The sequence below is a fragment of the Pelecanus crispus genome, chromosome 18 (genome assembly GCF_030463565.1).
Source record: "Pelecanus crispus isolate bPelCri1 chromosome 18, bPelCri1.pri, whole genome shotgun sequence".
In the NCBI taxonomy this organism is placed as follows: domain Eukaryota; kingdom Metazoa; phylum Chordata; class Aves; order Pelecaniformes; family Pelecanidae; genus Pelecanus; species Pelecanus crispus.
The window spans coordinates 2,566,588-2,578,718 of NC_134660.1; the positions used below are offsets into that span (position 1 = coordinate 2,566,588).

The 12,131-nt window shown below is 68.6% G+C and overlaps 1 protein-coding gene across 2 annotated transcripts; it reads left to right on the forward strand.

Annotated features, from left to right (window-relative positions):
- The first annotated feature begins 458 nt into the window (after window positions 1-458).
- THRA (thyroid hormone receptor alpha) lies at window positions 459-8,905 on the forward strand. Of its 2 annotated transcripts, none has more exons than XM_075722650.1 (8): window positions 459-511; window positions 2,231-2,314; window positions 4,732-4,840; window positions 4,926-5,073; window positions 5,290-5,495; window positions 5,895-6,041; window positions 6,131-6,389; window positions 8,655-8,905. In XM_075722650.1, the coding sequence occupies exons 1-8, from the start codon at window positions 459-461 to the stop codon at window positions 8,903-8,905; spliced, it is 1,257 nt and encodes a 418-aa protein (XP_075578765.1). The 2 variants fall into 2 exon arrangements, with proteins under 2 accessions (XP_075578765.1, XP_075578766.1); XM_075722651.1 differs by having other exon boundaries at window positions 2,231-2,292; window positions 4,740-4,840.
- Window positions 8,906-12,131: the final 3,226 nt, after the last annotated feature.

Genomic DNA, 12,131 nt, shown 5'->3' on the forward strand with positions numbered 1-12,131 from the left:
GCACACTCGTGCATGCTCTCGCATGCCCCGCGTGCTCTTGCACAGCCCTGTGTGCTGTTGCACACACCCTGCGAGCCCTCGCTTACTCCACGTGTTCTTGCACGTCCCTCTTGCTCTCACGCAGCTCCTGCACGCTCCTGCACGCTCCTGCATACTCTCACACGCTCCATGTGTTCTTGTAGCCCCTGCACGCCCTCGCCCAGCCTTGCACCACGGCGCGAGCTCCCCGGGGGGGCTGTCCACGGCTGCAGCCCTCGCCCCCCCCTCACCGGGGGTCCGGGCTCAGCCGCGGTTTGTCTCGGCAGGGTCCGGCCCGGGATGCTGCGCGGAGCTGAGCACTGAGGCGGGCGCCATGGGGCGCGCGTCGTAGCCCCCCGCCGTGGTCCCCCCCTGCGCGTGGCACCGGTGGCGGAGCCCACTCGGTCAGTGCTGAGCGCTCCTTGATGGAATTGCGGTGAATGGAACAGAAGCCCAGCACCCTGGACCCGCTGTCGGAGCCAGAGGACACCCGGTGAGCCCCCGCTGCCCCCGGTGTCACTGTGCCCTGCGTGTCCCCGTGCCCTGCGTCCCCCCGGGCATCTCTGCGTGGCTGCATACGTGTCCATGCCCTGTGTGGCCCCGTGCCCTGTGCGTCCCGATGCCTTGTGTGTCCCCAAGTGTCCCCATGCCCGGTGCGTCCCCGTGCCCGGTGCGTCCCATGTGTCCCCATACTTGGCGTGTCTCCATGCATCCCTGCGTGGTCATGTCCGTGTCCATGCCCCATGTGTCCCCGTGCATCCGCATGCCCCGGGTGTCCCTGTGTGTCCCCGTGCCCGGTGTGTGCCCATGCATCCCTGCGTGGTCGTGTCTGTGTCCATGCCCTGTATGTGTCTGTGTGTCCCCGTGCCCGGTGTGTCCCCATCCATCCCTGCGTGGTCATGTACGTGTCTGTGCCCCGGGTGTCCCCGTGCATCCGCATGCCCCGGGTATCCCCATGTGTCCCCATGCCCCATGTGTCCCCATGCATCCCTGCATGGTCATGTCCGTGTCCATGCCCCGTGTGTCCCCGTGCATCCGCATGCCCCGGGTATCCCCATGTGTCCCCATGCCCCATGTGTCCCCATGCATCCCTGCGTGGTCATGTCCGTGTCCATGCCCTCGGTGTCCCCCTGCCCCGGGTGTCCGTGTCCATGCCCCGGGTGTCCCCATGCCCTGGGTGTCCCCATGCCCTGGGTGTCCCCATGCATCCCTGCGTGTCCGTGTCCGTGTCCCTGCCCCGGGTGTCCCCATGCATCCCTGCATGTCCGTGTCCGTGTCCCTGCCCCGGGTGTCCCCATGCCCCCCCATGCCCCAGGTGTCCCCATGCCCCGGGTGTCCCCATGCCCCCCCATGCCCCGGCTGTCCCCCTCCACCCCTGTTCCCCACATGTCCCCACGCGTGCCCATGCCCCCGCGGGGGCCTCTCCCAGCCGCCCCCGTTCCCCGGCCGGGGCCCCTCGGGCCACCCTGTCCCGGGGCTATTTCGGGAGGGCCGCCCGCTCCCGCATGCCCCGGGGGAGCCAGGCCCGGGGTCACCTTGGGCTGGAGCCTGGGGGGACCCCCCCCCCCCCCGCCACGCCGCACCCTGGGTGGGGGCTGGGGGGCACCCGTGGGTGCAGCCCCCCCCCCCGCCAGCCGCAGGTGCCCATCCCCGTGGCATCGGGCCCCCCCGGGCCAGCCGTGCCAGCCGCCTCCGCCAATGGGCTGGTGCCGTGCGGGCGAGGCGCGGACCCCCGCCGCCAGCCATTGGCTGAGCCCCTCTGATGTCACTTCCCCGCTGAGCCAAAAGGACATTTTGTCTTTGACTGTAAATGAGCCCCTCCCCCACTCTCCCCTCCCCCAGCCCTTCCCTGCCCCTCCCCCACCCTCCACCCCTTCCCTTCCCCTCCCCCACCCCTTCCCTTCCCTTCCCCCCTTCCCTTCCCCTCCCCCACCCTTTCCCCCCCACCCCCCCAGCCCCAGCTCAGCCCCCCCCGGGCGATGCCGTGTCCCGGGTCGGGGGTCCCCAGAGCCCCCGCCTCACCCTGCACCCATGGGTCCGTGCCCTGGCACCCCACTGCCGCACCCCCAACACGTGGCATCACCCCTGCCCGGCCCCCCGGGACCCCCGGGCCAGGGGTACCCACGTCCCAGCTGCGGGCGGGTGGGGTGCAGGGGGGGCCGGGGCCGCGGGGGGCCGTGGGGCACCGTCCCAGCCTGGCCCCCTCCCACAGGTGGCTGGATGGCAAGCGCAAAAGAAAGAGCAGCCAATGTTTGGTGAAGAGCAGCATGTCAGGTACGGGCACCCCCCGGCACCCCCGGCACCCCCGCATCACCCCTGGGTGCCCCATGTCCGTACCGGGCACCCCAGGGTCCCCCAGCCACCCCATGTCCGTACCGGGCACCCCTGGGAACCCCATGTCCGTACTGGGCGCCCCATGTCCATACCGGGCACCCCATGTCCGTACCAGGCACCCCAGTGTTCCCCGGGCACCCCATGTCCGTACCGGGCACCCCTGGGTCCCCTGGGAACCCCATGTCCGTACCGGGCACCCCATATCCATACCGGGCACCCCATGTCCGTACCAGGCACCCCAGTGTTCCCCGGGCACCCCATGTCCATACCGGGCACCCCTGGGTCCCCTGGGAACCTCATGTCCGTACCGGGCATCCCATGTCCATACCGGGCACCCCATGTCCATACCAGGCACCCCAGTGTTCCCCGGGCACCCCATGTCCGTACTGGGCATCCCTGGGTCCCCCGGGCACCCCATGTCCGTACCGGGCACCCCTGGGTCCCCCAGGCACCCCTCATCCTCACCGGGTTCCCCAGGCATCGCGTGTCCTGCCTGCATCCCGTGGGCTCCCCACCTTCACGCTGGGCATCCTGGGGTCCCCTGGGAACCCCATGTCCTTACCAGGCACCCCATGTCCTTACTGGGTCCCCCGGGCTCCCCATGTCCGTACCGGGCACCCCTGGGTCCCCTGGGAACCCCATGTCCGTACCGGGCACCCCATGTCCATACCAGGCACCCCAGTGTTCCCCGGGCACCCCATGTCCGTACTGGGCATCCCTGGGTCCCCCGGGCACCCCATGTCCGTACCGGGCACCCCTGGGTCCCCCAGGCACCCCTCATCCTCACCGGGTTCCCCAGGCATCGCATGTCCTGCCTGCATCCCGTGGGCTCCCCACCTTCACGCTGGGCATTCTGGGGTCCCCTGGGAACCCCATGTCCTTACCAGGCACCCCATGTCCTTACTGGGTCCCCCGGGCTCCCCATGTCCGTACCGGGCACCCCTGGGTCCCCTGGGAACCCCATGTCCGTACCGGGCACCCCATGTCCATACCAGGCACCCCAGTGTTCCCCGGGCACCCCATGTCCGTACCGGGCACCCCTGGGTCCCCCGGGCACCCCATGTCCGTACCGGGCACCCCTGGGTCCCCCGGGCACCCCTCATCCTCACCGGGTTCCCCAGGCATCGCGTGTCCTGCCTGCATCCCGTGGGCTCCCCACCTTCACGCTGGGCATCCTGGGGTCCCCTGGGAACCCCATGTCCTTACCAGGCACCCCATGTCCTTACCGGGTGCCCCGGGCTCCCCATGTCCGTACCGGGCACCCCAGGGTCCCACGGGAACCCCACTCTCCTGGCACCCCATGTCCTTACTGGGCACCCCAGGCACCCCATGTCCTTACTGGGCACCCCAGGGTCCCCTGGGCACCCCATGTCCTTACTGGGCACCCCAGGCACCCCATGTCCTTACTGGGCACCCCAGGGTCCCCTGGGCACCCCATGTCCTTACCGGGTCCCCCAGGCACCCCATGTCCTTACTGGGCACCCCAGGATCCCCCATGCACCCCACTCTCCTGGCACCCCCCATCCCTGCTGGGTCTCGCAGCATCCCCAGCACCCCAAATCCCCGCCAGGGCCCCGCGCGCCCCACGTCCCCGCGGGGTGCCTGTCCCCCTCCGTGGCCGTGGGTCGGGCCGGGGCGGTGCTATCGGGGCCCAGCAGCACCCTGGGGTGGGAGATAAGGGGGGCCCGGCCGGGCGCTGCCCCCCAGCCCTGCCCCATTCCCCGGCGGGGAGCGGCCGGCGCCGGCCGGATCCTGCTGGGTGGGAGGAGGGGCCCGTGGAGGGACCCAGGCGTCCGGCTCCCAGCCCCTCCCTCCCGCACCCCTCCCCGCTTCGGGGGGTCACAACCCGGGGTGCCCCCCCCCCCCCACATTTGGCACCCACAGGGCGCCAGGGTGGGCTTTCAGGCCCCCCCCCCCGGATTCGCTCCATCCCCGCGGAGGGGGGGGGGGGGCACGGGGATCCCAGGGTGCTGCGGACCCCCCCATGCGTTGTGGGTGCTCCATGCCTCAGTTTCCCCCGTGAGGCCGGTGATGGGGGGGTTTGGGGGAGCTGGTCCCCGGGCTGCCAGGCTGGGGGACCCCGGACAATAGCGGGGACAGTGGGCCATTGTGTGCCGGGGGGGACAGGGACGCCCCCCCTGCAGCCGGCTGGGGAACCGGATAATGGGAGCTTTATTGCTGCGGGGGGCTTGGGCAGCCCCCCCAGCCCCCCAGCCTTTAACCCTTCCCGTGCTGGGGCTGCCCGCAGCGGGGCGGGGGGACAGCAGCAGGGCTGGGAGCAGATGCTGCTGCAGGGGGAAACTGAGGCACGGGGCGGGGTTGGGGGGGGTACGGTGGCGGCAGCGGGGCGCGCCGGGGGTCCTTGACGCGTGGCGCCCGCCCCGCAGGGTACATCCCTAGTTACCTGGACAAAGATGAACAGTGCGTGGTGTGCGGGGACAAAGCCACGGGCTACCACTACCGCTGCATCACCTGCGAGGGCTGCAAGGTGAGAGGGCAGGGAGCGGGCAGGGGGTGGGCAGGGGGGGCTCAGCGGGGCTCACTGTGTGTCCCCCCGCCGCTGTCCCCCCCAGGGCTTTTTCCGTCGGACCATCCAGAAGAACCTGCACCCCACCTATTCCTGCAAATACGATGGCTGCTGCGTCATCGACAAGATCACCCGCAACCAGTGCCAGCTCTGCCGCTTCAAGAAGTGCATCTCCGTGGGCATGGCCATGGACCGTGAGTGCGGGGGGCGTTGGGGGGTGCCCGCTGCTGCCGGGGGGATGGTTTGGGGATCCGGCCCGGCCGGCGGTGCCGTGGGGCAGGTCGGGGTGCCTGGGGCGCCACCAGGAGCGGGCTGGGGCGTTGGGCTTGGGGGTACCGCGCCGTGGGAGCGGATTGGGATGCCCGGTACGGGGGTTGGGGGGGTGCCGGCTGACGGGGGGCTCCCGGCAGTGGTTCTGGATGATTCGAAGCGGGTAGCGAAGCGGAAGCTGATCGAGGAGAACCGGGAGCGGCGGCGGAAGGAGGAGATGATCAAGTCGCTGCAGCATCGCCCCAACCCCAGCGCGGAGGAGTGGGAGCTGATCCACGTGGTGACGGAGGCCCACCGCAGCACCAACGCCCAGGGCAGCCACTGGAAGCAGAAGCGGAAATTTCTGGTGAGGGCACGGGGAGGGGGGGAGCCCGTCACCACCTGGGACCCCCCACCCCGGCTGGTGGCGGCTGAGCACCCACACGCTCGGTGCGTGCGTGGCAGGCAGTGCTCACGGTGCCCCTGCACCAGGGGGGCGGTCGGAGCCAGGGGTTCGGGACGTCGCCCGGTGTCCTTGAGCTTGTCACCGCCAGAAGGGTTAAGGGGTGAGCGGTGACCGAAGGGGACAGCTGTGCCCTGCGGGGTGGCCCTGTCCCTGTCCCCGAAACGGCGCTGGCACACAGCTCCCTCTCCTGGCTGCTGCCCCGCACCCAGCCCTGCCTCGGTTTCCCCCCGCCGCGACGGGGGTCCCGGGGAGGGGACACAGTCACACCGCACCCCCCAACCCCGCTGTCCGTCCCTGCAGCCCGAGGACATCGGCCAGTCGCCCATGGCCTCCATGCCCGACGGGGACAAAGTCGACCTGGAGGCGTTCAGCGAGTTTACAAAAATCATCACCCCGGCCATCACCCGCGTGGTCGACTTTGCCAAAAAACTGCCCATGTTTTCGGAGGTAAGGGGGGGGCCGGGGGCGAGGTGGCAGGGCCAAGGCCTCCCCAATTCACCCCCCCCCGCCCCACTGACACTGTCTTCCCCCCGCAGCTGCCTTGCGAAGACCAGATCATCCTGCTGAAGGGCTGCTGCATGGAGATCATGTCGCTGCGGGCGGCCGTGCGCTACGACCCCGAGAGCGAGACGCTGACGCTCAGTGGGGAGATGGCCGTCAAGCGGGAGCAGCTCAAGAATGGCGGCCTCGGCGTCGTCTCCGACGCCATCTTCGACCTGGGCAAGTCCCTCTCTGCCTTCAACCTGGATGACACCGAGGTGGCCCTGCTCCAGGCCGTGCTGCTCATGTCCTCAGGTAGCGGCGTTGGTGTCCCAGGGCTGCTGGGGGGGGAATGGGGTGGGCACCCTGGTGCCTAGTGCCCAGGGAGCCATAGGGTGCTTTGGGTGGGCACCCCGATGCCCAGAGCTCTCAGCATCCTGAGGGTGCTTTGGGTGGGCTCCCCAATACCCAGAGCCCCCAGCATCCTGAGGGTGCTTTGGGTGGGCACCCCAATACCCAGAGCCCCCAACATCCTGGGGGTGCTTTGGGTGGGCACCCCGATGCCCAGAGCCCCCAGCATCCTGAGGGTGCTTTGGGTGGGCTCCCCAATACCCAGAGCCCCCAGCATCCTGAGGGTGCTTTGGGTGGGCACCCCAATACCCAGAGCCCCCAACATCCTGGGGGTGCTTTGGGTGGGCACCCCGATGCCCAGAGCCCCCAGCATCCTGAGGGTGCTTTGGGTGGGCACCCTGGGGAAACTGTGCCCCACTGGCTTTGGGGGGATATGGGGTGGGCACCCCAGTGCCCTGGGTGCATGGAGTTGGGCACCTTGGTGCTGTTAGTCCTCGGAGGGGGGCATGGCTGGGAGCTCCCAGGGTGGGCACTGAAATGCCCACTGCCCTCGGAGCTGGGGGTGCATGGGGTGGGCACCCAAATGCCCCTGGGGAGCTGGGCCAGGTTGTGCTGGGGGAATGTGGGGTGAGCACCCTAATTCCCAGTGCCCAGGGGAGCCGTGCCGGGGTGCGTGGGGGGTGGGTAACCTAATGCCCAGAGCCCCAGAGGGCTGTGCCAGGCTGGGAGAGGTGCAAGGGGTGCGCACCCTAATCCCCAGTGCCACAGCCTGGGGGTGCAAGGGGTGAGCACCCTAATCCTTAGTGCTGTAGCAGTGTGGTGGTGCAAGGGGTGAGCACCCTAATCCCCAGTGCTGCAGCCTCCTGGGAGTCCATGGGGTGGGCATCCTAATCCCCAGTACCACGGCCTGGGGGTGCAAGGGATGAGCACCCTAATCCCCAAGTGCCCAGGAGCATGGGGTGCATGGGGTGAGCACCCTAATCCTTAGTGCTGTAGCCTGGGGGTGCAAGGGGTGAGCACCCTAATCCCCAGAGGCCAGGAGCATGGGGTGAGCACCCTAATCCCCAGTGCTGTAGCAGCCTGGGGGTGCAAGGGATGAGCACCCTAATCCCCAAGTGCCCAGGAGCATGGGGTGGGCACCCTAATCCCCAGTGGCCAGGAGCATGGGGTGAGCACCCTAATCCCCAGTGGCCAGGAGCATGGGGTGAGCACCCTAATGCCCAGTGCTGTAGCCTGGGGATGCAAGGGATGAGCACCCTAATCCCCAAGTGCCCAGGAGCATGAGGTGGGCACCCCAATCCCCAGTGCTGTAGCCTGGGGGTGCAAGGAGTGGGCACCCTAATCCCCAGTGCTGTAGCAGCCTGGGTGTGCAAGGGATGAGCACCCTAATCCCCAAGTGCCCAGGAGCATGGGGTGCATGGGGTGAGCACCCTAATCCTTAGTGCTGTAGCCTGGGGGTGCAAGGGGTGAGCACCCTAATCCCCAGAGGCCAGGAGCATGGGGTGAGCACCCTAATACCCAGTGCTGTAGCCTGGGGGTGCAAGGGATGAGCACCCTAATCCCCAAGTGCCCAGGAGCATGGGGTGGGCACCCTAATCCCCAGAGGCCAGGAGCATGGGGTGAGCACCCTAATGCCCAGTGCTGTAGCCTGGGGATGCAAGGGATGAGCACCCTAATCCCCAAGTGCCCAGGAGCATGAGGTGGGCACCCCAATCTCCAGTGCTGTAGCCTGGGGGTGCAAGGAGTGGGTACCCTAATCCCCAGTGCTGTAGCAGCCTGGGGGTGCAAGGGGTGAGCACCCTAATCCCCAGGTGCCCAGGAGCATGGGGTGGGCACCCTAATCCCCAGTGCTGTAGCCTGGGGGTGCAAGGGATGCGCACCCTAATCCCCAGTGGCCAGGAGCATGGGGTGGGCACCCTAATCCCCAGTGCCGCAGCCTCCTGGGAGTCCATGGGGTGGGCACCCTAATCCCCAGTGCTGCAGCCTGGGGGTACAAGGGGTGCGCACCCTAATCCCTAAGTGCCCAGAGCACGGGGTGGTCACCCTAATCCCCAAGTGCCCAGAGCACGGGGTGCATGGGGCGAGCACCTCGATGTCCTGGGGAGCCGTGCCAGGCTGAAGGAGATCTTACAGAGTGGGCACCCCAACACGCAGGGGGGGCGTGTGGGGCGTGCAGCCTCGCGGGAGGGCGGACCCCTCCCCTGGACGCCGGATTCTTTGTGCCCGCAGACCGGACGGGGCTGATCTGCGTGGAGAAGATCGAGAAGTGCCAGGAGACGTACCTGCTGGCCTTCGAGCACTACATCAACTACCGCAAACACAACATTCCCCACTTCTGGCCCAAGCTGCTGATGAAGGTGACGGATCTGCGGATGATCGGCGCCTGCCATGCCAGCCGCTTCCTGCACATGAAGGTGGAGTGTCCCACCGAGCTCTTCCCCCCCCTCTTCCTCGAGGTCTTCGAGGACCAGGAGGTGTAGGGCTGCCACCCCTCTCATGCCCCCCACCCCGCCCCGACCTCGCTCTGCCCCCCCCCCCCCCACGCCCCAAATTTTTCTTATCCCTGCTCCCCCCCTTCCCCCCTCCCAGGGGCGAGGGCGGAGGGATGCTGCGCCCAGGGTGGGGGTCCCGCCGTGCCCCCCGCGGCCGCCCCCCGCCCCCCCCCCCCCGCGCCCCAGGACTTGACGAATTTTGTTTGTTTGCACAGGGAAGGGCCCCGACGGTCGAGCGTTTCCTTTATTGTCCTTCTCTTCTTAGATTATTATTTTTTAAGCATTTATTTCCCTCCCTGAGAGGCTAAAATATTAAACTAACTGCACTTTGGAAGGAGAGAGGAGGAGGAGGAGGAGGAAGAGCAGAGGAGAGGAGGGGGCTCTGGGCTGCACAGGGAGAGGCTGCCCCGGCCGGGGGGGCCGCGGCCACATGCACTTTTGGCCAGGCAGCGGCGCGGGGGCCGGGGAGGGGGGCCAGGACCCCCCCATAGCGGGGCGGGGGGCGCGGGGGGCACAGCGGCGGCGAGGGGGACCCCAGCCCGTGGGGGCACGGGGGTGCTGGCCCCCCCCCCAGCCCGCCGGCCTCTGGGTCTGCCCCGGCTGGGGTGGTGCCCCCCCACCCCCTCCCCGCCGCCGCATCCACACCCCCCCCACCCCAAAATTCGGGGCCAGATTCGGGGCTTTGGTTTTCTCTGTCTTTTTTGGGCTGAGACGATTTTGTGCCAAGCGCTGGCGGACGGTGGGCGCTGCGGGACGCTGGGGGGGGGGTCGTGAGGACCCGCTGTGGCCGCCCCCCCCCCCCCCACCACCTTTTCCGTTGTCCTTTTTTTTTTTGTTGTTGTTGTTGGGTTTTTTTTTCCCCCCCCCTCGTCCTCGTGGGTTTATTTGTCGTGTCCGTCAGGAGTTGCAATGGCCCCGGAGGCACCGGCGAGATGGGGGGGGGGGGGCAGTGGGTGCCCCCCCCCCCCCCCCCGCCCCGGGACCCCACACGGCCCCCACTGCACTACTGCCCTGGCCCCCCGGCAGCAGCACTTTGGGGGGCTGCACCCCCCAACAGCCCCCCCCGCTCCTGTGGCGGGGGTCCAGGCTGTGGCGGGGGCCGGTGAGGGGCCCTGGGGTTGGGGGGGCCAGGGGTCCCGGCTTGGCGGGGGGCAGAGCTGTGGCGGGGGCACCCGGGAATGGTTTTATCACCTTTTTTCCCCCCCCGCAAATTTAGGTTTGTGAATTTTTTCTTACCTCAGGCGGAGGCCGAGGGGGGGCGCGGGCCGGGGGGCGGCTGGCGAGGCAGGCAGCCTGCCGGGGCCCACCTAAGCTAATATATATATATATATATAAATATATATAAAATATATAATTTTTGTAATTAAAAAAAAAAAATCTTTTTACGGGTCGTTTAAAAGCAGAAATCCCAACATGAGACACTTCCCCCCCCCCCCCCCCCCCCGCCCCAAAGCCTGGGCACAGGGGGCTGGGCTGGGCTCCCCACCACACCCCGGCCCCCCGCCATGGGGGTCGTGTCTGGGGGCCCCGCCGGACCCCCTGCAGCCGGGTCAGGGGGGGTGCAGTGGGGCCATGGCATGGCAGGGCCGTGGCACCCATGGGTGCCCTCATGGCCGGGGAGGGGGGGTCGCGGTGCCCTCGGCCCCTCGCAGCAGGGCCAGCTTTGCACTTGGTGCAAAATGTCTTAAACTCTCACCCCGGGTGCCCAGCATTGGCGGGGGGTCCCGGCGCGGCCCCCAGCGGGCACGGCTGCGCCGGCACCGGCTGCGGGTTGTGTAATAGAAGCCGGTGCCGGGAAACACTAACGCCCGCGCTGGAGGGGCGCAGGTTTAGGGAATCAACCCCCCCCGCCGCCGGCAGCACCGGCCCCCGCTGTCTGCGGTCACGCTCAGCCCTGCCCTGTGCGCGCCGTCCAGCGCCCGCCTTAACACGTGCCTTCGGGCTGCGGGCAGGGGCTGCGGCCCCCGCGGCACGGCGCCCGGGTGATGCCTGTGCCGTGCGATGCCGGTGCAGTGGCCATGCCGTGCGGTGCCGGTGTGACGGCCACGCGTGCTGGAGCAACGCCCGTGCGATGCCCATGTGATGGCCACGCCGTGCCGGTGCAGTGGCCACGCGTGCCAGTGCAATGCTTGTGCAGTGGCCAGGCCTTGCCGGTGCAGTGGCCACGCGTGCCGGTGCAATGCTTGTACAGTGGCCAGGCCTTGCCGGTGCAGTGGCCACGCGTGCCGGTGCAATGCTTGTACAGTGGCCAGGCCTTGCCGGTGCAGTGGCCACGCGTGCTGGTGCAATGCTGGTGCAGTGGCCAAGCCATGCCGGTGCAGTGGCCACGCGTGCCAGTGCCATGCCGGTGCCATGGCCACGCCGTGCCGGTGCAGCGGCCATGCGTGCCGGTGCAATGCCAATGCCGTGGCCATGCCATGCTGGTGCAGCGGCCACGTGCGCTGGTGCAACGCCAGTGCCGTGGCCATGCGATGGTCATGCGACGCCCGTGCGCGGTCCATGTGATGCCGCGTGCTGCCCGCGCTCGTTGCCCGCGCAGCGGCGGGGCAGAGCTGTCGCGGGGCGCGTCTTAAGCAGCAAACGTGACCCCCGCCGCCGGGTGTGGGACGGCAGCACGGTGCCGTGGGGCGGCTCGTCCTGGGGGGCACAGCCCGGCCCCCCGCCCCGCCGGCCAGCACGCCCTCGCCCTCACACTCCTCCCGCGCCTCCCGGGCCGCTCCCTCTCGTCTCCGTTTCGCGTTGCTATCGCACGTCCAGCGTCGGCCCCGGCTTCGCCCGGGGGGGGCAGGACCGGTGCTCCCCCCCCAACCACCTCCCCCGGGCCGTCCCCCGTCCCCGCGTCCCCCGCGTCCCCCGTCCCCCCCAAGCACATACCTCATGGCTCCCGGAGCTGCCCCTGCTTGGGGCCGCGTCGAGCCCAGCCGGCACGGCTCGGCACGGCCCGGCGCGGGATCCCCCTGCTATGCATGGTGCCGCGGTGGCGGCGGGGGCCGCGGCCGGCGTCGCTGAATGTAGGGCGCGGGACGGGGGTGGGGGGCCGCTGAGCTCCGTGACAATCACAGTCTGTGACGTGCGATTTTAAACCCTTTTGTGTTTTGGTCAGGATTTTAAAGAAAGATATTTTTATGGTAATTGTTGCTGGTCTATTTTACTATATATTTATGTAATAAATATATGATGAAAAAAAAAAAAAACCAAAAAAAACAACCAAACC